Raw genomic sequence first — 26,631 nt, forward strand, 5'->3', positions numbered from 1 at the left:
TGAAGAGAAAGAAGAACTATAAAATTATATGTAATTACAAAAATAAGTGTTTCTGATATATTGAGGCTTTAAGATTTTTATCAGTTTTATTTTTTCTCAAAAGCTAGTCATGTTTTTTTAACAGTTAATCTGCAAATCAGTTCATCAACCCCTAGATAATTAATAGTTGGTGATACAATTCTTTTCTATTCATTCAACAAATATTTATTGAGCACCAACTACATGCTAAATATGCTTCAGATTCCCAGGATACAGTAGCAAACAAAGAAACAAAACCCCTTCACCTCCTGGAATAGACATTCTAATAGAGTAGACAACCAAAAAATAAATTTGCCAGGCAGTAATAAATTCTATGAAGAAAAACAAGTTTCTCCCCCCATTGTTCCCTATCTCAATAATTGACACTGTCATTCATTTGGTTACTTGGGTCAAGAGCATTAGAATCACCCTTGATTGTTCTCTTTCTTTAAATTCCATAACTAACCCCTCATTTTGGCTCTACCTTCAAAACATATTCTAAATCCAACAACTTTTCATCACCTCCTCCCTAATATACTATTGCATGCCACAATCACCTCTAGCTTCTTATAACTACAAACATCCTTTGACTGGTTACCCTGTTTTCTCTCTTCTTCTACATCCATACAGCAGTCAGAATATTCCTTATTTAACCTAAGTGACAGCATATCACTTTCCTGCTCAAAACTCTCCTGTCAGCCAGCCATCATGGCTCACATCTGTAATCCCAGCACTCTGTGAGGCTGAGGCAGAAGGACTGGTTGAGGCCAGGAGTTTGAGACTAGCCTGAGCAACATAGTGAGACTCCATATCTACAAAAAATAGAAAATTTAGCCACGCATGGTGGTATACCCCTGTAGTCCCAGCTACCCAGGAGGCTAAGGCAGGAGAATAGATTGAGCCCAGGAGTTTGAGGTTGCAGTGGGCTATGAAATGCCACCGCACTCTAGCCCAGGCAACAGAGGGAGACCTTATCTCAAAAAACAAAACAAAACAACTCTCCTGTCCTTTCCCGTAACACTTAGAATAAAAACTCTCCTCTATGTTCCCATAATACTTAGAATAAAATAAAAGTCTCTTCCTTAGTCTAGATGATCTGAACCCTGACTACTTTCCTACCATTATCCTTCTTCTGAGGGCCCTGGCACTTACTGTGCCCTTTGTATGGAAGGTATTTCCACCAGATAGCCATATCGCTTGCTGCTTTACTCTATTCAAACCTTTGCCAGAACTACCTGTTCTAGCCACCTAACTGAAAGCAATATCCTTGTCATTATGTAACATTAATTAATAAATAGCATTAAAAATGTCCCTATTTGTTTGTTTATTCTGTGAGTGCCCACTAGAATATAAGCTCCCTAAGGGTAGGGACTTGTCTATTTTGTTCCCTGCTGTATCCCAGGGCCTGGAAGAGTATCTGGCATACAGACGTTGCTCAGTAAATATTTGTTGAATGAATACACATACATATTAATTCATTAATAAAGCCACTCAAGTATTATAGCTATATAATATATAACAATGTATGAAATTGCATGTAACATGTTAACTGAGAAAGCAAGATACACATAATACTCATCTAATATTGACTATAACAAAATGCACTTGGAAAAAGTTAAAAGGAAATATACAAACATAAAAGTGGTTGGAGGGTAGTAAGATAAGTTTTTTGTTGTCTGTTTCTTTTATCTTTTTATAAGCCATTATATTACATTTATAATTAAAATATAAAAATGTTATTTTTAGAAGGGAGACACTATTAAAAATAAGCAATCATCAATGGGAGATAATGTCTTTCCCCACAGTTATTGTCAAGGATGGAATATATCAGAATCACTTGAAGGGCTTTTATAAATTTGTTTCCTATCTCATCCTCCATTCTCTACTCCATCCCAAATAAGCTCTCCCAGGGTCTGATTATTGATGAGTATTATATTTTTCAGATATATGGGAGCAAGAAAAGAAAAAAAATAGTTCAGCCACCAAATTAACAAAACTACTAATACAAAAATAGAAATATTTATATTCCCATAACAAACCTAAGAGTAAAGGTGGAAGATGACTCACATCTCACTGACTACTGACTAGCAGGTACCATGAAGGATGCTTTATATCTTTTTTTTCTCTTTCAATATTCCTTCTCAAATGTAGATAGTACCCTATTTTATAGATGACAAAAATTTTCCTACTTAGGTGGTAGGTTACTTATAACAATAAATTGATTAATTAATGAATTAATGAGGGTCATGGACCAATAATGACAAAGTGTCATGAACCAAGGATTATCATTAACTGATTTCTGTACAATTGAGTTAATGAGGAGGCAGAGGATGGAAAAAAAGAGCCATGTAACCAAAGGCACAGAAGTAGTAAGTGGGGATGCCAGGTCCCCATATTTAATCATCAAACAACAGTAAGTAAAACAGCTTTTGAAAATATCCTCCCCAATTTGTTTCCTCTAAGAGCCAAATTTATAAACAAATTTAAATTAAAAAATCAAAATAGAAAATTATTCCTGCACCAAAAGTACATCTTTGTAACAACCTAATATATAGACAACGGTCTAGAAGGGAAAGCACCAAAACAACAGCAGTTGTGTTATAGGATTATAAGTAATTTTTAATCTACTTTTCAAATTTTTTATAATGTTGACATAATGTTTTAACAGTAAAGAGATTAAACAGGTAAGATTCTATCATTAATATACTTTTTATTACTCATAAGACGGGGTAGTATAACACAAAATATTAATAATTCTATAACATAAGAATCAGTCCCTAAAATAAAGTTCTTTATCAAGATCAAATATAGCAATCACATCATTTTTATGATACAGGAACCTCAAAAATGTGAGGCAGGGATTGAGCTGAAAATAGAAAAACCTTTAGCTAAAAACCTTAGAGCAAACTTCTCTCTGGAGAAGAATATTAAATGAGAGGGATTAGCAAAGTCAAATAAACTCAATGACAGGGTCTTGAATGTTATATTGCTGCCACAAATAAGGAACATAAATTTCATGGTAAGATCAAAATAAACCAATCAGGAATTTGGCTTTAAAAAGATGGTACTCGTGCTCGCTTCGGCAGCACATATACTAAAATTGGAACGATACAGAGAAGATTAGCATGGCCCCTGCGCAAGGATGACACGCAAATTCGTGAAGCGTTCCATATTTTTTAGCACCTAAGTGGACACATAGGTACTACAGTAATAGGGTATTGGGCAGGTGGGAGGGGGGAGGGGGGTGGGTATATACATACATAATGAGTGAGATGTGCACCATATGGGGGATGGTCATGATGGAGACTCAGACTTTTGGGGGGAGGGGGGGAAATGGGCATTTATTGAAACCTTAAAATCTGTACCCCCATAATATGCCAAAATAAAAAAAAATTTAAAAAAAAAAAAGAAAGAATGAGAAGAAAAAAAAAAAAAAGATGGTACTCAACAAATGGTGCTGGAACAACTGGATATCTGCATGCCAAAGGATGAAACTGGACACCCTTGCTTATATCATATACAAAAATTAACTCAAAATGGATCACAGACCTAAACGTAAAAGACAAAATTACAAAACATTTAGAAAAAATATAGGAGCAAATCTTCATCATCTTGGGTTAAACAAAAGCTTCCTAAATACAACATTAAAAACACAAGCAAAAAGAGAAAAAAATAGATAAACTGGATGTCATTAAAATTAAAAACTTATGTATAGCAAGTTAAGAAAGTGAAAGACATCAAAAAGTAAGAAGACAACATACAACATGGGATAAATTATTTGCAAATCATATATCTGATAAGAGACTTATATTCAGAATATATCAAGAACTTCTATAATTCAACAATAAAAAGACAAATAACACAATTTAAAAATGGGCAAAGGATCCAAAGAAGATAAACAATGTCCAAAAAGTGCATGAAAAGAATAGCTATTAGGGAAATGCAACTTAATACTACAACGAAATGCAACTTCACACCCACAAGGGTGGCTAAAATTAAAAAGATAATAACAAGTGTTGACAAGGATATGGAGAAATTGGAGCCCTCATACATTGCTGTGGGAAAGTAAAATGGTGCAGACACTTTGGAAAACAGTCTGGCAGTTCCTCACAATGTTAAACAGAGTTACCATATGGCCTAGAAATTCCACTCCTAGGTACATATTCAAGAAAAATGAAAGCATGTCCACACAAAAACTAGTATACAAATGGTTATAGCAGCACTGTTCCACAGCCCCAAATGGAAACAATCCAAATGTCCATCAACTGATGAAAAAAAAAATGTAGAATATTATTCAGCTATAAAAAGAAATGAAGTACTGATACATGCTATCACATAGAAGAACTTTGAAAACATTATGCTGTTACAGAAAAACACTTATTATATGATTCTATTTATAAAAATGTCCAGATGTCTAGAATAGGCAAACCAATAAAGAAAGAAAGTAGTGATTGCCTGAGGAGAATGGGGGAACCGAATCAAGAATGACTTCTAATGGGTATAGGGCTTCTTTTGGGGGTGATGAAAAATGTTCTGAAATTAAACTGTGGTGATCGCTGCACAATTCTGTGAATATACACACTAAAAACCATTTAATTGTACCCTTTAACTGGGTAAATTATATATGAATTATACCTCAATAAAGCTATTTGTTAAATGGTAATATATTTCACTGTAAAATTTTAAAGTTTAAAAACAAAATCTAAAAACAATTAGACTGAATGTTAACTGCTATTACTCAGAGAGCCAAGTCAAGAAATGACTGCTATTGAGTAAGTGATATGAAAGAAGAGAGCACATATAGAGATGGGATTTGAAAAATGAAAACATGGAGCTATTACTCATGAGTGATTTGTAATCAAAATTTTAGTATTTGTGATACAAAGCAAGAATCAATACTATTTTAAAAACAGGACAGGTCCTAACATCTTATGGGCCTCTTTCCAAAATTAGGACTTACAGGTAACAAAATAATTTTTAAGATGAGGACAGAGAAGAAAGATATGGCTGCTTTCCCAAAAGAATTTGCTAAGTAATAGCCTCTATAGGTGTAGATATGCTTGGGCCTTTCAGAATTACAATGAAAAAGAAAGGTGGGACTCTACTAGAATTGCATGTACAGTTCAAGACTAAAATAAGAATAGTCATATACTGAAAAAGTCAAGCCACTGTAACTTCTCAAACAAAAAGCTGTAAGACTAGAAAAATAATTTGGTATCACAGCAGGGAAAGAAAGCAAATAATGATACACAAATAATAGCTGGCAAAAGAATCTGGTTAGGCAATGCAGCCAAAGCAGACTTTTTCAAAGAGCAGGAATTTTAGGGATGGGTATACTAATCTTATATCTGCTATCAGTTGACCATTATTCTCTGTTCTTTAGTTCCTTTTCAGTTAGAAAACCTATCTCAGGAACAGCTAATAATTTGGTGCCTTAAAAATGCCACCTCAAAAGATGGGAGAAATAAGAAAGACATACTATAAAGAGGGGGAGAGAAGTTTGACATTTACAGTTGAGGGTGGTTAAGGGAAGAGAGCCTATTGCCTTAATCAAATCAATTTAATGATTGTGATGGAAAATCAGGAGATAATGACAACAGAGGAACACACAGGGTAAGGCATGGGTTCTGAAACATCAAGTCTGTGCATGCTGCTACCTCTGAATAGGATAGGGAAAAAAGGTGAGATCATCCCCTATGAATGAATACAAGCAGGGAAAAGCTAGACAAAAGAAAAAGACAGTGAGTCCTACTTGTATTAAAATATGTTCAAGTGATTGAACTTTGGGTCTGATAGTAAGATTTAGGGTTATCTGCCAAAGAAAAGACAAGGCTAAAAATGAAAAGCCCCTAATAATAAGGAAGTCAGGAAAAGCAACTAAAACTGATAGGACAGTCCAGTGAGTCTCAAATTTTTTTTACTTTTTTTACAGTGTCCCCTTGGGGAAAAATATTCCTCAATCCATCTACCTCCACAAAACCCCACTTTCCAGTGGGAAAAAACTCAGTAATAATGAAACAAATTTTAGGGAAAATGGCTAACTTATATGTGAACCATAATGCATATACAGTTGGCCCTATGTATCCATGGGTGCAACAACCTTGGATCAAAATTATTCAAAAAAAAAAAAAATGCACAGACTTTTGTCCTTGTCATTATTCCCTAAACAATACAGTATAACAACTATTTATATATCATTTACAGGAGGATGTACATAGGTTACATGCAAATATTATACTGTTTTATATAAGGGACATGAGCACCCATGGATTTCGGTATCTGCAGGGTGTCCTGGAACCAATCTCCTGCAGATATCAAGAGAAAACTAAATTCTTAAAATCATGACACCAGAAAATTATAGGCCAAAATTAAGTTATATAAATATATATTATTATTATTCAATGGAGGGTTAATGAATAAATAAATAACAACAAACTAAACTGACAACACTAAAGCCATTTATCACATAAAACAAGAACAACAGCAATTGAAAACCACAAGCAACTTAAGACAATATCCATGGTGCTCTGATGAAGAATTTTTCCAAAAAACTCTGGTAACTGCTTCAGTGGGAGCTTTGCTGGGCTCACAAATACAGCTCAGCAGCCAAATTTCTCAACAGAATTTTGAAACAGCATCCTAGGTAACTCTAGTAACATTTTATTTTATGAAAACCAAATATTAATAACCATTAATAATGCACTTAGAATACAAGTAGATCTTAGTTTTTATAAAAGTAAAGACTGAAATGAGGATCACTGACTCTTAAAAGCTGGAGAAAACAGGATATGAGAAGAACATGATGGTCGCAATCCTAATGTAATGGAGCGACTGCGTGGAAGAACTGGTACAAAATGGAGCTAAAAGTCACTTTAAAGGACAAAAGGCAAACTACTAAGGATAGTTAGGAGCAAGGATGGCACTGAGAGAACTGTTTTTTCAATGTGCCCTGGAGAAGGAAGCTGTACAGGTGGAGATGAGCTGTCCCTTGCCTGCCCTTCCTTCAATCAGCCTTTCATGAGCCAACTCTGCCCATGACAAAGCAAGCAGTGAGTAATAATTTTTTTGAAGGGAGGAGAAGTGATTCAAGATTGTACAAGAAGGGTAAGATAATTATCTATCTCTTGGCAGTGTGGAGACCAGAATGAACAACAGAAAGGGATGAATGAGGATGAATTAGTTCTAGGACACCAGTAACCTGAGGGGAAAGGGAAAAGTAGTTCAAAATTAAGCTTGCTGGCTGGGCACGGTGGCTCACGCCTGTAATCTAGCACTCCATTTGAGCTCAGGAGTTCGAGACCAGCCTGAGCAAGAGTGAGGACCCTCCCCTCCCCTCTACTATAAATAGAAAGAAATTAGCCAAACAACTAAAAATAGAAAAAATTAGCCAGGCACGGTGGCGCATGCCTGTAGTACCAGCTACCCGGGAGGCTGAGGCAGGAGGATCGCCCAGGAGTTTGAGGTTGTTGTGAGCTAAGCTGACCCCACGGCACTCTAGGCCGCCTGGCAAAAGAGTGAGACTCTGCCTCAAAAAAAAAAAAAAAAAATTGAGCTTGCTGAGCTATTATAGGCAGGAAGTGCGGGTAGATGGTAACCTCCAATTGAGGCAGAATAACAGTGGTTAGAGTCTGGATCCTGACTGCTGGAGTAGAAATCTGAGTTCCCTACTTTTTTCCTTGTGACCTTGGGCAAGTCAATTAACCTCTTTGTGCCTCATCTGTAAAATAAGAGTAATAAGAGTACCTACCTAATAACATTGTTTTGTGGTTTAAATAAGTTATATTTGTAAATCACTTAATACAAAGTCGTCAATGTATGTAACATGTACTACTTAAATTTTATTAAATATGTTGAGGTAGGTCAGGGTTTGCTTTGACATCTACAAAAAAAATGGAGATATGCGTGCAAAGTATTGGTAACTTGGGGGCGGGAGCGGGGTAAATTTTCCTCGGCGATGAGAATACCCGGAGGCTGCACCTTAGGGAGGGTCATCTTCTTAACCGGGTTCTAGGAGCAGCGGCTCTCAGAAGAGGGTCGCGGGTTGAGGGAAACTTCCATCTAGGGCCTAGGATTTTCGGGGACTCGTTTCTCAGAAGTGGTTGTGATTTTCAGGCGAAAGTTTAATGTCGAAAACAGACCGCGGAGTGGAATTCTGTTTTGCCTGAAGAGCAGGACTTACATCTAGGGCTGGACCTGGTTTGAGTCGGAGGGAGAAGGGTGATGTCCCCAAGGAGAAGACCTGCTAGGAGCCCCCATCTGCCGGGTGCACTCTCGCTCCCAGGAGTTGGGCTGGCCTCAGAGGGAGAACGAAGGCTGCTTTAGCCCCGAGGGAGGCAGGCGGAGCCTCCTGAGTAACTGGGCTGTGGGGCGCCGGCGGTCGAGAAGGGACCCCGCGCCGGGGCTGCAGAGGGAGACCCGCCTAGCCCAGGCTGCAGATCGCCAGTGGGTCTCTCCAAAGGGAGGGGCTGGCGCCGGCTCTCGGGGCGGCCGGCCGGGCACAGACCCAAAGGAGCCCGCCCCCCGTCCCGGCCGTGCCAGCCGGTTGGTGGCCCCGGTACCCGGGGTACCTGAGCGTGGGCCCGATGCAGGCCGTGTCGGTGCTCTCGATCTCTCGCAGGATCCGCTCGTGCTCCGCTGCTGTCTCCAAGCTCTCCGCCTCCGCCATCTTACCCCGCTCCATAGACTGGGGGCGCCGAACAGCGCGTCCCCCACTTCAGCTCGACTCACCTTTCACTCCCCAACACTCCCTCTCTCACCCCAAGCTCCAAAACCACCCCAGCCTCTGGCTACCCGCAGGACGACCCCTCCCTCAGGCTCGGCACGCCCCCTTGCGTCACCGCGCCCTCGGGCGTCCCGCGCAATGTCCGCTGGGATTTGTAGTTCTCGGGACAATGTTAAGCTGAGTTCTGTTCATTTACTCTTTGAATCCACAAATATGTTCTGAAAGCCAGCTATAAAGCAGGAAAAGTTAACGACACTCCATATACAGTGATGATCAAGTCAGGCAATGGCCCTAATCCCACAAATTCTTGTTTAACACCTTTGCCACTAACTGCAAGAGACTCTGTAGACGCGAATAAGAAGGACTGACTATGTATGTTCTGCTGATAGAGATCTTACAATCTAGTAGGGGACACGCGAAGACTGGAGAATACAAAATTGTGATATAGATCAGAATGTGGCTGAAAGCCAGTTCAGAGAATCGAGTTCAGGGATCTCTTTTGTCTTTTTGTTTGTTTGTTTTGAGACAGAGTCTCGCTTTGTTGCCCAGGCTAGAGTGAGTGCTATGGCGTCAACCTAGCTAACAACAACCTCAAACTCCTGGGCTCAAGCAATCCTCCTGCCTCAGCCTCCCAGGTATCTGGGACCCAGGCACGCGCCACCATGCCCGGCTAATTTTTTCTATATATATTAGTTGGCCAATTAATTTCTTTCTATTTATAGTAGAGGCCGAGTCTCCCTCTTGCCAGAGGCTGGTTTCGAACTCCTGACCTCGAGCAATCCATCAGCCTCCACCTCCCAGAGTGCTAGGATTACAGGCGTGAGCCACCGCGCCCTGCCACAGGGATCTCTTTTGAATGTGACAGCTTAGTAAAGAGACTCGCTTTGGAAGCTTAAAAAGTGTGGCTAGAAGGTGTAAGAAGCATCCAGACAGCCGACAAGAATTTTATTTGCACTGACATGTAAAAAAGTATAATAGTAAGAGATGGAGCTGGAAAGGTGCCCTAGAAAGAAATTGTGAGGAGCCTTAAATATTGGGATAAGAAGTGTGTAGTTTACTGTAATAGTTCCACTTATCCAACAAACTGCATCAGAAGAGCCTGGAAACTTTTTTTTTTTCAGTCAGAGTCTCACCCTGTTGCCCAGGCTGGAGTGCAGTGCATGATCATAGCTCAATGCAGCCTCAAACTCTAGGCTAAAGCCATCCTTCTGCTTCAGCTTCCCGAGTAGCTGGGGCTACAGGCATGCACCAACATACCGTGCCAACATGCTGGGCTAATTTTTAATTTTTTGTAGAAATGGGGTCTTGGTAAGTTGCCCAGGCTGGTCTCCAACACCTGGCCTCAAGTGATCCTTCCAACTCAGCCTTCCAAAGTGTGGAAGGCATGAGCCACTGCCCCCAGCCAAAGAAATATTTTTTTTTAATACAGACTAAAGGTCCTATATAGAGAGATTCTGATCCAGGCATCTGCATTTCATAAACTGTCTGGATTACAACCTAAAAATCAGACCTATTGATCAGTGCATGAGTTTTTTTTTTTTTTTTTTTTTTTTTTTTTTTTTTTTTTTGAGACAGAGTCTCGCTTTGTTGCCCAGGCTAGAGTGAGTGCCATGGCGTCAGCCTAGCTCACAGCAACCTCAAACTCCTGGGCTCGAGTGATCCTTCTGCCTCAGCCTCCCGGGAAGCTGGGACTACAGGCATGCGCCACCATGCCCGGCTAATTTTTTATATATATATCAGTTGGCCAATTAATTTCTTTCTATTTATAGTAGAGACGGGGTCTCGCTCTTGCTCAGGCTGGTTTTGAACTCCTGACCTTGAGCAATCCGCCCGCCTCGGCCTCCCAAGAGCTAGGATTACAGGCGTGAGCCACAGCGCCCGGCCTAGTGCATGAGTTTTTAAGTAACATAATGAATGGGAAGCTACAGGAAGTTTTTCTCTTTTTTTTTTTTTTTTTTTTTTGAGACAGAATCTCACTATGTTGCCTGGACTAGAGTGCTGTGGCATCAGCCTAGCTCACAGCAACCTCAAACTCCTGGGCTCAAGCAATCCTTCTGCCTCAACTTCCTGAGTAGCTGGGACTACGGGCATGCGCCATCATACCTGGCTAATTTTTTTTATATATATATATATTTTAGTTGGCCTATTAATTTCTTTCTATTTTTAGTAGAGACGGCATCTCGCTCCTGCTCAGGCTGGTTTCGAACTCCTGACCTTGAGCGATGCTCTTGCCTCAGTCTCCCGAGTTCTAGGATTACAGGCATGAGCTACCAAGCCCGGCCTACAGGAGGTTTTTAAGAAGAGTGACACAAGCAGAACTTAGCACTAGGAAATTGAGTCAAGAACAGATGTGCAAGATGTGCAGAGATAGAGAATTTGGAGGTAGGAAGATGCTATGGGAGATGATAAGGCCTAAACCAGGGAGGCGCCAATGAGAATGTAAAAGAATGGATACACAGGAAAAATGTTATAAAGGAGGAATTGGCAAGATTTACTAGAAACCAGGAAGGAGGAGGATGATTATGACTCGAAGGTTTGGAGGCAAAGAACTGGGAAAACAGTGTTGCCAACCAACAAAAAAAGACATGTCAGAAGAACCAAAATGGAAGTTAAGGCTAAATAATTTGCACTACAGTCATACTATGCTTATTACACAATCATTAAAAAGAAAGACAAAGGACTATATTCAGATATAAAACTGTCTCCAATTTGTAGTGTTGAGTGGAGAAAAGCAAGGCATGAAACAATTTATAGATTATGTCATTGTGTGTTTTTTTAAATAATAAGTACTCATATATATGCTTGCATATACATAAAATATTACATAGATAGAAAATTTCTGAAAAGATACCAAAAAACTTTTAACGGTAGTGGCAGCCAGGAGTAGGATTAGAAGGAAGAGACCTGAAGTAGGAACAAGGTAATTTTTAATTATATATCATAGGCACTTTGGAATTATTTTCCTGTGAATATATTGCTTTTTAATTAAAAATAGTAGTTATTACATGAGATACATTTTAAAAATAAACAAACCAATAGTGAGTAAAATGGATTACAAGTCCTAGTTTGCCAAGAACCAAGCAAGTTGCTAAACCTGTCTGTTTCTAGATCATCTCTGGCTGTCCTTATTTTATTTCATTACTCATGCTTAAACAATTCCAGGCAGATGTAGGAGGAGGATGAAGAGTATGGAGGATTTCATATTTCTAAAGATCTCTGGAAATACATGAGAGAGGGTCCTATGAGGCACCCGTTTTAGCATCTCACTCAGCAAAAAGTTTTTCAACCATCACAGGAAGCAAACTGGCATGTAAACCAGATATATATATAGTAGTGGTTAAACTAGCTTGTCAGCAACTACCAATGTCAGCAGTTTTTTGGAGCCTCCACGGAGGCCAGAGGCCCAATATCTTACTGACAAGGAATCTGGAGTGAGTAGTACAGGAAAGCTCCTATGAAGAAGATAGGCTGCCTAATGTCAATAACCTCCAAATAGAGAGAATGTCAGGTCAGTGTGGAAGGACCAGAAAGTTCAGAACTAAGAGTCAGGGTTCTTTTGATTCAGTTTCAGCATAAGTAGTCAAAATGTATTGAGCACTTTCTGTGTGCCAGGTAAGATACACAAAGTAAGTACTTCAACATACACCAACCTCATAAATCCTTAAAACAATCCTTTGCGGTAGCTATTATGCACTTTACAGATGAGAAATCTGAGATATTAGGTAGTACCCCACATATCACAGCCAGTAAATAATAATGCTGGTATTCAAACCAGGTCCATCTGATTCAAAAGCTTATTTCCTATCCAGTAGCCCATACTGTCTCAACCCACTCCTTCCACTGCCACGAGCTTATTGTGCGAGCTTAAGACAATCATTCTGCCTCTCTGCATCTGCTTCCATCTTAGTATAATAGATTGTATCATTTCCAAAACTCCTTCCAAATCACCTGGCAGATCTCTTCACAAAGCCACATCCTTCCACTTACTTAAACCGGTTTTCTCTTCTGCATTGGTAGATTTACAGCAGCATCATTCTCACTGCTCCCCACTGCCACTTCTAGACTGTTCCAACACCTTGATTCCTCAACTCTTCTTTGAAGTCTAGGGCATCAGGTTGTGCCATGATCATCTACTCATGTCCATGTTCCTCAGAAATTTACCAGTTAGCTCACAGTTTTCCTCTGTACCTCATTCTCTGCCATCATCCTGAGATACTTCAATATCGACGTGGATAACCCATCCAACACTCTGACCTCATGGATCCCAACTATCTCAAGCAGGTTCCTCGTGTTGCATTGGCAATACATTCACGGCCTCACCTTTTACTTTACTACAGTAAGTCCTCACTTAACATTGTCAATAGGTTCTTGGAAACTGCGATTTTAAGAAAACTAAAATGAAACCAATTTTACCATAGGTTAATTGATATAAACAAGAGTTCAGTTCTCACGGCATATTTCTGATCACAAAAACATCACTATACTTCTAAATAAAGACCTAAAACACTTCTAATATGTAATATTGAAATAAATGTGAACTATACATACAGTTAGGAAAGATTAATAAAAACATGTAAGACAATTACCCAGTTTTTGGTGAATCAGTGAGTGAAGGTGGTCATAGTGATGGTGGGTTGAATCAAAGAGTAAATGTTTGCAAAGCAAAAAATTTAAGGAGCACGTCCTACCACCACGAAGTTCAAAACTAAGCTCAAATCTGGTGGATTCACTAAGAGATTTCATACAGATTTCATTTATTGTCATGCATCTGTTCTCGTATACTCTACGTTTTACTGTATGTGTATTCATTCATTCATTCATTCAGGTCCACATTGCCAATCTCTGCCTCTTCGATTATAGTGGGGAAATAAAACTGTAACCATGGCAACTAGCTCCAGGACATGTTTATGTTACTCAATATCATTTGGAGCCGGGCGCGGTGGCTCACGCCTGTAATCCTAGCACTCTGGGAGGCTGAGGCGGGCGGATTGCTCGAGGTCAGGAGTTCGAAACCAGCCTGAGCAAGAGCAAGACCCCGTCTCTACTATAAATAGAAAGAAATTAATTGGCCAACTAATATATATATATATATAAAATTAGCCGGGCATGGTGGCACATGCCTGTAGTCCCAGCTACTTGGGAGGCTGAGGCAGAGGATTGCTTGAGCCCAGGAGTTTGAGGTTGCTGTGAGCTAGGCTGACGCCACGGCACTCACTCTAGCCTGGGCAACAAGCGAGACTCTGTCTCAAAAAAAAAAAAAAAAATATCATTTGGGCCCTCAGTGCTGCTCACCCATCCTTTGACTTCTATTCCTGCTCACAGCATCCATTTATAAACCTTTCTTCCCTACTTAAGAACCTAACTCTGCTCCCTATCCTTCTCATTCTTAGAAGATACCTTTGCCTCCCGCTTCATTGACAGGACCACTATCCACTATTAAGTCCTCATCCTTCCTCCCCTTTACTATCTTTTCGTCCAACTCCTCCTCATCTCCTATATAAAAAGAATGGGGATTTCTATCATTTTCCAAAGTCAACTTCTCTTCTGGAAGAAGTTGCTTCCCATCTCTGTGTGACTGTTCCTGCAATCATCTCTCTTCCCTCTTACAGCTTCCCCTTTTTGCTTTACTGTGATCAGTAAACACAAGCTTGAGTCTCTCCAGCTAAAAATCCATCCCCTCAACCTTGCTTCCCTAAGCTATTCCAGTTCCTCCATTCCCTTTACTACTTGGAAATGTATTTTACACTCCTCGTCTTCACCTCCCACTTTCTTCTTAATGTCTTAACTCAAAACACTCCAATGAAACAACTTTGCCTAGGAGATCCTAAACTTTCTAATTGCCAAATCCAAAGGCATTTTTCTGGTCTTCATCCTACGTGATCTCTACTTATGCTTTGACAATTTTGACCCTAGATACTAGATGGAAACAAAGAATAGGAAGAAAAGGGGAGTGGGCTGCCTTTCATACCCTTAACCCAGGTCTTCACAAAAGGTTAGGGTACAGACCTAGGTGACTATCTATAGTTCTTTGCATTATTATTTCCAGTTTTTCACTCTTCCATGTGATTTTGCACCTCCTCCCACTACAGGAAGAGTGCAGTCCCTGACTCTTGACTTTGGGCTCAGCTATGTGACTTGCTGTGGCCAATGTGATGGAGAAGTGTTAAGCAGAGGCCTGAAATGCACTTATGTGGTTGGGCTTGCTCTCTTGCCTTTCTGGTATCAGCATGAGAAGAACATGGCTAGCATAGCCCACCAGTCCAGGAAGAATGAAAGACATGTTGAGGAGAGCTACCCAGCCAGCCTACAAACTGCATCCCAAAGCAGAGCCACCCCAGCTGACCACAGACTCAAAAGTGCCTTTGGGTTGGTTGGTTGGTTGGTTACACAGCTTTATTATGACAATAGCTATCCAATACTCTTTTCCTTCATTCAAAAATGTTTCTCCTCCCTGAGTTTCTAGAGCACCTAATGCTCTGACTCTGTTCCCACTGTGCTTGCTTCTTCTTCATCTTCTTTACCACATCTTTTAGTCTGTCTATAAATAGCTGTACCTGAGCAGACCCGTAGACTAGTTGTCTTGTGCCAACATGGTTGGGGCAGAGATCAGTCTTTGTAAATTTGCCCACTGAGCTTCATTCAGAAGTCCATTCAGAAAACAGAGCCAGAAAATTTCATCTTTGCCTCTGATCCTAATCGACCTTGACTATTATCCAAATGTAAACCTCTCAGATTATCTCTCTCCCTTACTGCTCTATAATTTCTCCTACTGCTGAACTCTAAGCCAGCCTCTTTTAACCTTTCCCCAGAATACTCCTGCCTTAAATGAGTTTTGGCCTCCCATTGAGGACACTATGTCCTTACAGCCTTCGTAAGACAAAGTTGATGATTCTTCTCTTCCATCATCATCCTCAATGCCTGGCCCCGGTCTTCCCACTTCACTACCTTCCAAATCCCAACTGTGAATCAATCATCTTTCTCTATTCCTATGCACCTGAACTTCCAAGGGCAACTAAAGAAGACAGCACAAACATTCTAACTGGTGCTGCCACTAACTCAAGGTACCAATTTCTGCTAAGGTCTGTATGCCCCCCCCCCCCGCCCACTCCCATTGCCTTGCGCCTGGCCATAGTAAATTCTAGCTCACATATTTATTCTCAGCAGCTGTGTGACACTTCACTAGTCTGATTAACCCTTAGAACTCTACTACGCGCACACACACACACACACACACACAGAGTAGCTTGCCTCACTCCTCTTTTTCATTTAAAAAAGACATCATTAGATGAGAACTCCCTTATTCCATACTATTGCTATGTTACAAGTCGCACCAAACTTAGCAGCATAGAAAAACAACTACTTTCCTATTCTCACAGATTCTATAATTTAGTGTTTTTTGTGTATTCAAAGAGTTGTACAACAGTCACCACAATCTGTTTTAGAACATATTCATCACCCCAAAGGGAAACCCCATACCCATTAACAATCAGTCCCCATTTCACACCAACCTCCCCAGCCCTAGGCAACAACTAAACGACTCTGGGTCTACAGATTTGCCTATCCTGGACATTTCATATAAATGGAATAATATAATATGTGACCTTGTGTGTCTGACTTTTTCATTTAATATGATGTTTTCAAGGTTCATCTATATTGTATCATGTATTAGTACTTCATTCCTTTTTATGGTCAAATAATATTCCATTGTATTGCTATGTCACATTTTGTTTATCCATTCATCATTTGATAGACATTTGAGTTGTTTCCACTTTTTAACTATTATGAAAAATGCTTCTATGAATATTCATCTACAAGTTTTATATGGACATATTTTTTATAGATGCCTAGAAGTGGAATTGTTGGGTCATATAGTAACTCTAGGTTTCATATTTTAAGGAACTGCCAGACTGTTTTCCAAACTGTCTATATCATGTTACATTTCCCCCAGCAATATATAAGGGTTTCAACTTCTTCACATCTTTGCCAACACTTGTTTTTGTATGTTTTCTTCATTTTAGCTATTAGAATGGGTGTGAAGTGGCATTTCCTTGTTTCAATTTTATTTCCCTAATGGCTAATGATGTTAAGCATCTTTGCATGTCCTTATTGGCCACTTGTATATCTTCTTTGTAGAAATGTCTATTGAGATATTTTCCCATATTTTAATTGGTTTTCTTTGTATTTTTTGTTTGTTTGTTTTTTTGAGACAGAGTCTCACTTCGTTGCCCAAGCTAGAGTGAGTGTGAGTGCCATGGCGTCAGCCTAGCTCACAGCAACCTCAAACTCCTGGGCTCAAGCAATCCTCCTGCCTCAGCCTCCAAGTAGCTGGGACTGCAGGCATGCACCACCATGCCCGGCTAATTTTTTCTATATATATATTAGTTGGCCAATTAATTTGTTTCTATTTATAGTAAAGACGGGTCTCACTCTTCCTCAGGCTGGTTTCGAACTCCTGACCTCGAGCAATCCGCCCGCCTCGGCCTCCCAGAGTGCTAGGATTACAGGCGTGAGCCACCGCACCCGGCCTTATTTGTTTTTTTACTCTGTTGAGTTGTAAGAGCTTTTTATTTAACCTGGATATAAATTCCTTATCAGATATATGATTTGCAAATATTTTCTCCCATTCTGTGTGTTGTCTCTTCACTCTGATGATGGTGTTCTCTGAAGAACAAAAGTTTTTAATGTCAATTAAATCAAATTTGACTATTTCATTTGTCATCTATGTTTTTGGTATTATATCTAACAATGCCATTGCCTAACCCAAGGTAATGAATATTTATCCTATGCTTTCATCTAAGAGTTTTATACCATTAACTGAGGTCTGTATTCATTTCAAGTTAATTTTTGTAAATGGTGTGAGGTAGGGGCTCCAAATTCATTCCTTTGCATGAGAATGTCCAGCTGTCCTCATACCATTTATTGAAAAGAATATTCTTTCTCTATTGAATTATCTTGTTACTCTTGTTGAAAATCAGTTTACCACAAATGTTTATTTCTGGACTCTCAATTATATTCCATTGATCCATATATCTAGTTTTATGTCAGTACAAGACTGTCTTCATTAGGGTAGCTTTGTAGTAAGTTTCAAAATTAGGAAAAGTGAGTCTTCCAACTTTATTCTTCTTTTGCAAGGTTGTTTGGCTATTCCATATCCTTAGGGTTCCAAATGAATTTTGGGATAAGCTTGTCAATTTCTGCAACAACATTAATAACAAAAAGTCAGCTAGGAAGTTTTAATAGGAACTTTGTGAAGCTATAGTTCACTTTATAGAATACTGCTATCTTAAGAATATAACTTTTCTGATCAATGAACATGGAATATCTTTCCATTTATTTAGGTTTTTAAAAATTTCTTTTAACAATATTTGCAGTTTTCAGTGCCAAGTCTTTCACTTCTTCAATAAATTTGTAAATGTTTTATTTGTCTTTTGGGTCTTCTCTCTGTTTTTCTTGGTCAGTCTAGCTAAAGGTTTTTTCATTTTGTTGGTCTTTTTAAAGAACTGGTTTTTGGTTTATTGATTTTCTCTATTATATTTCTATTCTATTTCATTTATTTGTTCGCTAATCTTTATTTCCTCCTTTCTGCTTGCTTTAGGTTTAGTTTCCTCTTCTTTTCTAGTTTCTTAAGGTGGAAGCCTAGGTTATTGATTTGAGGTATTTCTGCTTTTTAATATAGGCATTTATAGCTATAAATTTCCCTCTGAGTGCACTTTTTTGTTTGTTGGTTGGTTGGTTGGTTGATTTCTGAGACACAGTCTCTCTCTGTCTAGAGTGCTGTGTGTCAGCCTAACTCACAACAACCTCAAACTCCTGGGCTCAAGCAATCCTCATGCCTCAGCCTCCTAAGTAGCTGGGACTACAACAGGCATGTGCCACCGTGCCCAGATAATTTTTTCTATTTTTAGTAGAGATGGGTCTCACTCTTGCTCAGGGCTCATGCTGGCCTCAAAGTCCTGAGCTCAAGCAATCCTCCCACCTCCGCCTCCCAGATTGCCAGTATTATAGGTGTGAGCCACCACACAGCCCCCTTTTGGTACTGTTTTGTCTGTATCCCATAAGTTTTCATATGTTGTGTTTTCATTTCCATTCATCTTGAAATATTTTTTTAATTTCCCTTGTAATTTTGTTCACAACCCACTAGTTGTGAACCACTAGGAATGTGGTGTTTAATTGCCCCATATTTGTGAATTCCCAAATTTCCTTCTGTTATTGATTTCTAATTCCATTATGGTACAGAAAACAAATTTTGTATTATTAATATTTATTGATTTGGCCTATGATAGAGTGTTTCATGGTTTCATGTGTACTTGAGAAGAATGTGTTTGGCTGTTGTTCAAAGCCTTTATTCTCTTGTTCTAAGTGTTCTATCCATTATTGAAAGTGGAATAACAAAGTCTCCAACTATTTTATTGAATGTATATCACTTCTTAAATACCTCCTAGGTGTTTCAAACTCAATGTGTTCAAAATTGAAGTTATGCTTTCTCACTTCTCAAACTCATCTAATTAATGACACCTAGGTGCTCTCACCAGAAACTTGGCAGTCATTCCAGATTCCTCCTTTTTCCTCTTCTCCTACATCCAATAGACAACCAAGTCCTGCTTATTTTTCTCACCTGTTCACTTCTCTTTATCTCCTCTATCCCTGGTCTACCTACTTCAGGTCCTTGCATCTTACTTCAGACCTATTATAGTCTACTTGCCTCCATTCTAGACATTGTTTTGCTAATGTTCTTCATTCCACCTGGAACAACACACCAAATTTCTCCTCTGGAGTCTTCCCTATATGATCTCATTCTCCCTTCTGGGCTCTCAGCCTCCTGTGTATACCTCTGTCCCAGGAGTTGCCACATGATTTTACCACTTTCCTACCCTCAGGACAGTTCTTCTAGCAGAGTAATGAGGAGAACAGACTCTGGAGTCAGACAGTATAAATTAAAATCCTAATTCTATCAGTTTTTAGTTGTGTGGTTGGGCAAGTTATTAATCTCTCTATGCCTCGTTTTTCTGATCCATCATATGGGGATAATAACAGTACCTACCTCACAGGGTTAAATTGAATTAATAGATACAAAGTACTCAAAATAAGTACTAATGTTAATATTGTATTTACCTCTGTGGCTCCAGCACTTTAGCAAAGGGCCTGGAAGAGAAGGCACTTGCTTCATGTAGCATGAATCTTGAGCTGAAATGAATAACTACTTCTCATTCTTTCTGTTTGTTTTTGCATACGCTATTTTTGTTTTTTGTTTTGTTTTGATTTTGAGATGGGTTCTCTGTCACCCAGGCAGGAGTGTAGTGTCGCAATCATAGCTCACTACAACTTTGAATTCTCAGGCTTAAGTGATCCTCCCACCTCAGCCTCCCAAGGAGTTAGGACTACAGACATGTACCACCATGTCTGGCTAATTTTTTAAAATTTTTGGTGGATACAAGATCTTCCTCGTGGGCTTGTGGGCTCAAGTGACCCTCCTGCCTTTGCCTCCCAATGTGCTGGGATCACAGGAGTGAGCCACCTGCCCGTCCTAGTCTGTTTTTTCTGTATGAAATACTCTTCCCCTTCTTCCCTATTGCTTACTTGGTGAATTCATGCTTAGCCTTCCCTTCCTACCACAGGCAGTTGATCACTCAATGTTGTCCCTGTCACACTATGTGACTTTGAGTAGTAGTACCATTTATTAATCACCTTCTGGATGTTAGGAACATAATATGATTTCCTTCATTTAATCTTCACAGTCACCCCACTGTGGAATAAGAACTGTTGTCTCCATTTTATTGATCAAAAAACTGAGGCCTAGTGTGGTTAAATAACTTGCCCAAGGTCAGTTAGCTAATAATAAAGTGACAGATGGAGATTGGTAGCCGGGCTTAACTTCAAAGCTCATATACTTTTTTAAATTATTTTATTAGTTTGCAAGTCTGTCTCTCCACCTATACCATTTGCTCCTTGGGGACATGGGTCTGTCCCAGTAGATGGCTCTCTTAGGTGAAGAAATATGTCTCCCCAGCAGGCCTAACGTTTTCCGGGTGCAGAGCATGGATCCTCCTTCCTCTGTGTCTCTCCACAGTGTTGAGGTAGGATTCTATGCTGGCAGGAGGGTAAAGGAAAAAAAAAGATAACTAAACAGAGATGAAAGCAGCTCAGCCCCCAGGGCCCTCTTGGCCATGTTTGCTGCTCCAGCATCCTTGGGGGCTGTGAAGAGGCTTCCCTGGAGTCTGAGCTCACTGGGTCTCCTGGGTGGTGATGCCAGCCTCCTGCTCTGCTGGGCCCCTGGGTCCACCATCACACTGACATCACCCATGTTTCCATAGGGCTTAGGAAGGAACTCAGACCTTGTCCACATGTCCCTGTCTGAGACAACTTCTGTGATCATGATTTGGGGCCCATTCCTTTGCCCAGAGATCTCCTTCCATGTCTGAGCAGCCTTCTTCCCTGTTCTTCACGCTAACATATCTGTCCCCTAAAATCATAAGCTTCACTCAGGACTTTGCTCTACTCATAAACTGCCTGGAATCTCTGACACACCAACCTAAATTGGGAGACACAGGGGATTACAAAAAATAATACTCCCCAGTGATTTTGTAAGACTGGAAAAGGAAAAAACTGAGCAGGAGGAAATTAGGGCAACTTGTCAATTTTTCCAGCATCTGACTGTCACAGGGCTGCTCTACTTTTTTAGTTAGATACTTGAAAGGGATTCCAATCTGAACCTTTGGGCTTGTAACTTGCCAGTCTCTGTTAGCCATAAGAATGTCATCTCCGTAGAAGGATCCTTTCCCTCCATCCACCAACCCTTAGTTTGATCAATTCAGCAAGTAGTCATCAAACACCCAAATAGACAGTCATTTACTCTAATACTTGGCAAGACAGGATATGTTTTAAAACAAAAATTAGACAGACACTTCCCTGCTTAAACTTTTTACATGGCTCCTGTTGCACTTAGAACAAAATCCAAACTTTATACCATAGCTCTGGGCACTTTCCCCCGACCACCCTTGGCTTCACCTTGCACTGCTCTTCCTGTGTCCACACCCCTACAGCCACATCAGCCACCTTCCAGGCCATCAAAAACAACAAGATCTGAACCACTTCCAGCTTTTGCAACTCATATCTATGTTGAGACCTGCAGGATGAGTCGCAGTTAGTAGGTGTTAGGCTAGTTATCTCCTCAGAGACTGTAACAAACAGAATAGCTGACAACTTGAGCATGGCAGTTGAAGTATTAAAAGTTGAAATTAAAAAGATGGGGGAGGTCTGAGCATTCCAGAAAGCAGCAGTGGGCCCAGGACCAAGGTTGAGATGTTGCTCCATTAGAGGAGCAGAGGCATGGGCTACCTTAGTGCACCTAGTTCCTTTCATTGTGCTGGCTTAGTTCCTTTCCATGTTCCTTTCCTTAGTTCCTTTCCTAGTTCCTTTCCATGCTGGCTTAGGGGTCAGCTCCTGAATTAGACACTCTGATACTAAGATAAAGATTTCATTCTTTTCTTCTGTATCACTCATCCCAATTTGTAATTAAATAAATTTGTTTGTTTATTTGTTTGTTTGTTTTCTTCCTCCCTCACCAGGCTATAAATCCAAGGGAAGCAGGGACCGTATCTGAGTTGTTTAATATATACTTGGTACCTAAATCAGTGCATGGCACATTGTAGATGCTTAATAAGTATTTGCCAATCAAATGAGTAATCAAAAATGATCTTTACATCAGAAAGTATGTCATCATCTATTTGGGGAAGCAGGCATAGAACACACAAAGCAGGTATAAATTTTACTTTATAAACTGGGTATGCAAGAAATGGTGCCATTCTGCTGGGTTAGTGGGAAATTCAGTCTCAATCCAGTCTTGGGAAAAGACCAAGGGAGCTTTGCTGGAGCAGAACATTCAGGGGAGCTCCCAGCTGAGATACTTGTTGTCCCAGCCCTGGCAGTCCTGTGAAGTATTGATAGCTCCACAACTCCTGACCCCTCTTCCCCTTGGGAAGCAGTGTGGGGTTAGGGCCCCTGTGTCTGGAGAGTACTGGGTAGCCATTCCTTTCTACTGTCTCACCACCTCTATAGTGTCCCATAAGGACAGGCTAGGTTCTCTTCTGCTTGGGAACCCCCCAAATCTTGGAGGGTTCTTCCTTCCCCTCTACCCTCTCCACTTCAGCCTAATTACTTCAAATATTAACTTGCTTCCTCTTCCCTAGCCTAGCATCAACTCACTGAGGAATTTAGACTTCCTTCTGACTACTTGCCTTGCTATGCTAATGGCTTTGCCAATGATATCCAAAACCCAACTGCCTCCTTGGAATGGAAGAAGAAAATCAGGAGAAGGAAAGTCGAAATAAAAACTTGAGATATTATCCTGCTCTACACCAAATAGGAAACTTTACAAAGACAGATATAGTAATGTGTTAAGTTGAAAATAACCAGGTACCAAAATGTATGGTATAATCAGGCACGTTTGGGGTTAGTTTTTTCCTCACCTTCTAAATGCATGTTCTCTTCAAGTCTGTCTCTAAGGCCTCTCTCAAAACCTATGTGCCCATCCTAGGCAATCTAATTTTCCTGCACACTAGAGAGACATTCCTGAATACACATGTACATCATGAAATCTTGTCATTGATTCTACTTCCACAGTGGCTTGGATCCCCCCTTCCTTCTCTTACACCACTGCTACTACCACAGATCAAGGTGTAACATCTTGTGCCAGGAGTTTTATAATGGTTTACCAATTCATTTTCCTAAAATCCTCCTTCCCCACCATTTATTCATTTGTTCTTCTATTCAAAATGTATCTTTTGAGCAACAACAGTGCCACTAACTAGTTATGTGACCTTGGGCAAATTGCTTACATTCCCTGTACCTCAATTTTCCTATCTGTAAAATCAGGATAATAATAATGATACCTCTCCAAAGGGATTGCTATATTGTTATAAGATAGTGCCTGGCACATAGTAAGTGCTAGATAAATGTTGGCTATTATATTTGCTGTAGCTATTTTTATTCTTGTTCTTGACACTATTTGCCAGGCACTCTTAGATGCTGGAAATAAACACAAGAGATAAACATGTGGTAAACATAAGAGACAAGATTCCTGTTCTTATTGACCTTACGATACAGTAGGGGGAGAAAAAGGTGTGTGTGTATGGGTGTGTGTGTGTGTGTGTCTGTGTGTGTGTGTGTCTGTGTGTCTGTGTAAAATTCAGATAGTTGCAAGGACTATTTAGGGAGTTAAAATGGAGTGACATGCCACCCACACCCTTTAGAATGGCTACAATAAACAAACAGAAAACAACAAGTTTTGCTGTGGATGCAGAAAAATTGGAACCCTTGTGTATTGCTGGTAGGAATGTAAAATGATACAGCCTCTGTGGAAAACACTGTGGCGGTTCTTCAAAAAGTAAACATAGAACTACCATATGATCCAGCAATTCTACTTCTTGGTCTATAACCAAAAGAATTGAAAGCAGGGACTCAAGCAGATATTTATTTGCACACCAATGTTCACAGCAGCATTATTGACAATAGTCAAAATATGGAAACAACGCAAATGTCCATTGACAGATAAATATATAAAAAGGAGTATATGCATACAATGGAGTATTATTCATTCTTAAAAAGGGATGGAATTCTGACACATGCTACAACATGGATGAAACTTGAAGAAGGACAAATATTGTATGATTCCACCATGATAAGTTCCTAGAATAGTGAAATTCATAGAGACAGAAAGTAGAACAGTGGTTCCAAAGGGCTGAGGGGAGGGAGAAATGGGGTGTTGTTCTTTAATGGATACGGAGTTCCAGTTTGGGAAGATGAAAAAGTTCTGGAGACGAATGGTGGTGATGGTAGCACAACAATGTGTATCCACTTAAAATGTCACTGAATTGTACATGTAAAAACAGTTAGAATGATAAATTATATGGCACATATATTTTGCCACAATAAAAATAAGTAAATATTTTTTAATGGGGTGACACAATAGAGCCTGCCCAGGCAGTTTCTAGATGGATGGTAACAGAGGTGTCTCTGAGGAAGTGAAATTTAACCTGATCTCTGAACCAGCTCACCAGGTGAAGACAGTGAGAGAGGGGAGCAGTGGCAGGAAAGGGTACAGATAGTGTGGAGCCCTAAGGCAGAAACATGTTTGGAGTATCCCAGGGACCCAAAGAAGGCTGGTGTGGCGGGAGCCTAAAGGGCAAAGGAGGGGAGCCAGCCGGAAGGGAAGGTGACAAGGTGAATGCAATCACCAAGGACAGCTCTTTCAAGGAGTTTTTCTATAAAGGGGAAAAGAAACGGCAGATGTAAAAGGGGCCAGTGGGGGGATTTATTTTATTATATTATATTTTATTTTAATTTATAAAAGATGAGAATGATTCAGTGAAGTGAGATAATTGACAATGCTCAAGAAAGAGGCAAGTTGGAGGACAAAAGTCCTTGAGTAAAGAGAAGGAATGGAACCCAGACAACTATTAGAGTTTTCGTTGAGTGTGGATACCAACATAATTCCCTGTTCCTACATTTAACAATACTGAGACCGGGCATACTTTCCTGTCCTTGTATTAAACAACACTACAATTAAGTGAAAATAACTGACTGCTCCAGAAAAATACCTGCTTATGGAACATAAGATTGTGAAATGACTAGCTAAAATGACTTGTTCATCAACACTTGCTTCAAAACACTCACCTAACTGTGCTCACCAATCCAAAGCTGCTTTAAACTGGTCCAATCCTAACCAGTTCTCCATCTTACAAAATCCACCTTAAAATTACCTAGCCCAGGCCCTAAAACCCTGCAAATATTCTGTCCTAATGCCTCCAGTTTGAAAGACTACTAAGAATCCAGCAAGGTGGTGGTCCCCCTTGTTGCCGTGAGTCTAACAAGCTAAGTTTAACTTGACAAACAGATTTTTTCTGATGGTATTTTGAGGAGTCAACAGTTAACATTAGCTTTTGATGGGGGCAGCAATATTCCTCCATTGTAATGGGGAGGAGAGAATAAGTGTTTTGAGATTTAGGTTGTGGAGATGTGATGGAGTCATCTTCCTAAAATATAAAAATTATACCACGACTACTATGTATTAGTTTCCTATGGCTGCAGTAACAAATCACCACAAACTTAGCGGCTTAAAACAACACAAATGTATTATCTTACAGTTCCGTAGATCAGAAGTCTGAAATGACTTTCACTGGACTAAAATCAAGATCTCAGCAAGACTTCATTCTTTCTGGAAGCTCTGGTGGAGAAGCCACTTCCTCGATCTTTGCAGCTTGGATAGGCTGGCTGCATTCCTCAGCTGGTGGTCTCCTTTTATCCTCAAGGCCAGCAGTCTCGTCACTCACTCTGATCTCAGCTTTCTCATTACATCTCCTTCTCTGACTCTGATGTTCCTGCATCTCTCTTCACTTATATGGACCCTTATGATTACATTGGCCCACCCAGGTCACCCTAGATAATCTCCCATCTCAAGATCCTTAATCACATCTGCAAAATCCCTTTTGCCATGAAAGGTAACATATGCTCAGATTCTAGGGATTAGGATGTTGACATTGCTTGGGGCCGCTATTCTGCCTACCATACACTCTTATAAACCCTTAAAGATTATTGCCATCAAAATGGAACTCAGACCTTTAGCATAGCACCAAACTCCATCCCCATCCCAACCTTTCTAGTCTCCTCCATCATTACATTCCTCATCCAGCTCTACTCATTCACTTTATAAAAATGTACTGAACACCATTTTGTGCTAGGCACTATATTAGGTACTAGGTGTATGGAGTGGGGCGATGATAATAAATAAAGGATTATAGAAGATGTCAGGTGTAATACATGTTATAAAGAAAATGAAGCAAGGTGAGGAGGATGGAGAGAACTGGGAAGGCAGTGCTGGTTTATGTAAGTGGCCT

At 40.0% G+C, this 26,631-nt stretch overlaps 1 protein-coding gene and 1 non-coding gene across 2 annotated transcripts in view; one reads left to right on the forward strand and one right to left on the reverse strand.

Moving 5' to 3' along the window:
* The window catches only part of EXOC6B (exocyst complex component 6B), a 563,942-nt gene extending 555,119 nt beyond the window's left edge, over positions 1-8,823 (reverse strand). Inside the window, exon 1 of the mRNA XM_012750057.2 lies at positions 8,586-8,823. Coding sequence (XP_012605511.1) covers positions 8,586-8,698 — 113 coding nt within the window. The 5' untranslated portion in view covers positions 8,699-8,823. The remainder of the gene's footprint in view (positions 1-8,585) is intronic.
* Positions 3,089-3,195, forward strand: LOC142870259 (U6 spliceosomal RNA). Its single transcript, XR_012918693.1, has one exon. It is a non-coding gene; the product is annotated as a U6 spliceosomal RNA (small nuclear RNA).
* Positions 8,824-26,631: the final 17,808 nt, after the last annotated feature.

The sequence above is a fragment of the Microcebus murinus genome, chromosome 3 (genome assembly GCF_040939455.1).
Source record: "Microcebus murinus isolate Inina chromosome 3, M.murinus_Inina_mat1.0, whole genome shotgun sequence".
Taxonomy (NCBI): Eukaryota; Metazoa; Chordata; class Mammalia; order Primates; family Cheirogaleidae; genus Microcebus; species Microcebus murinus.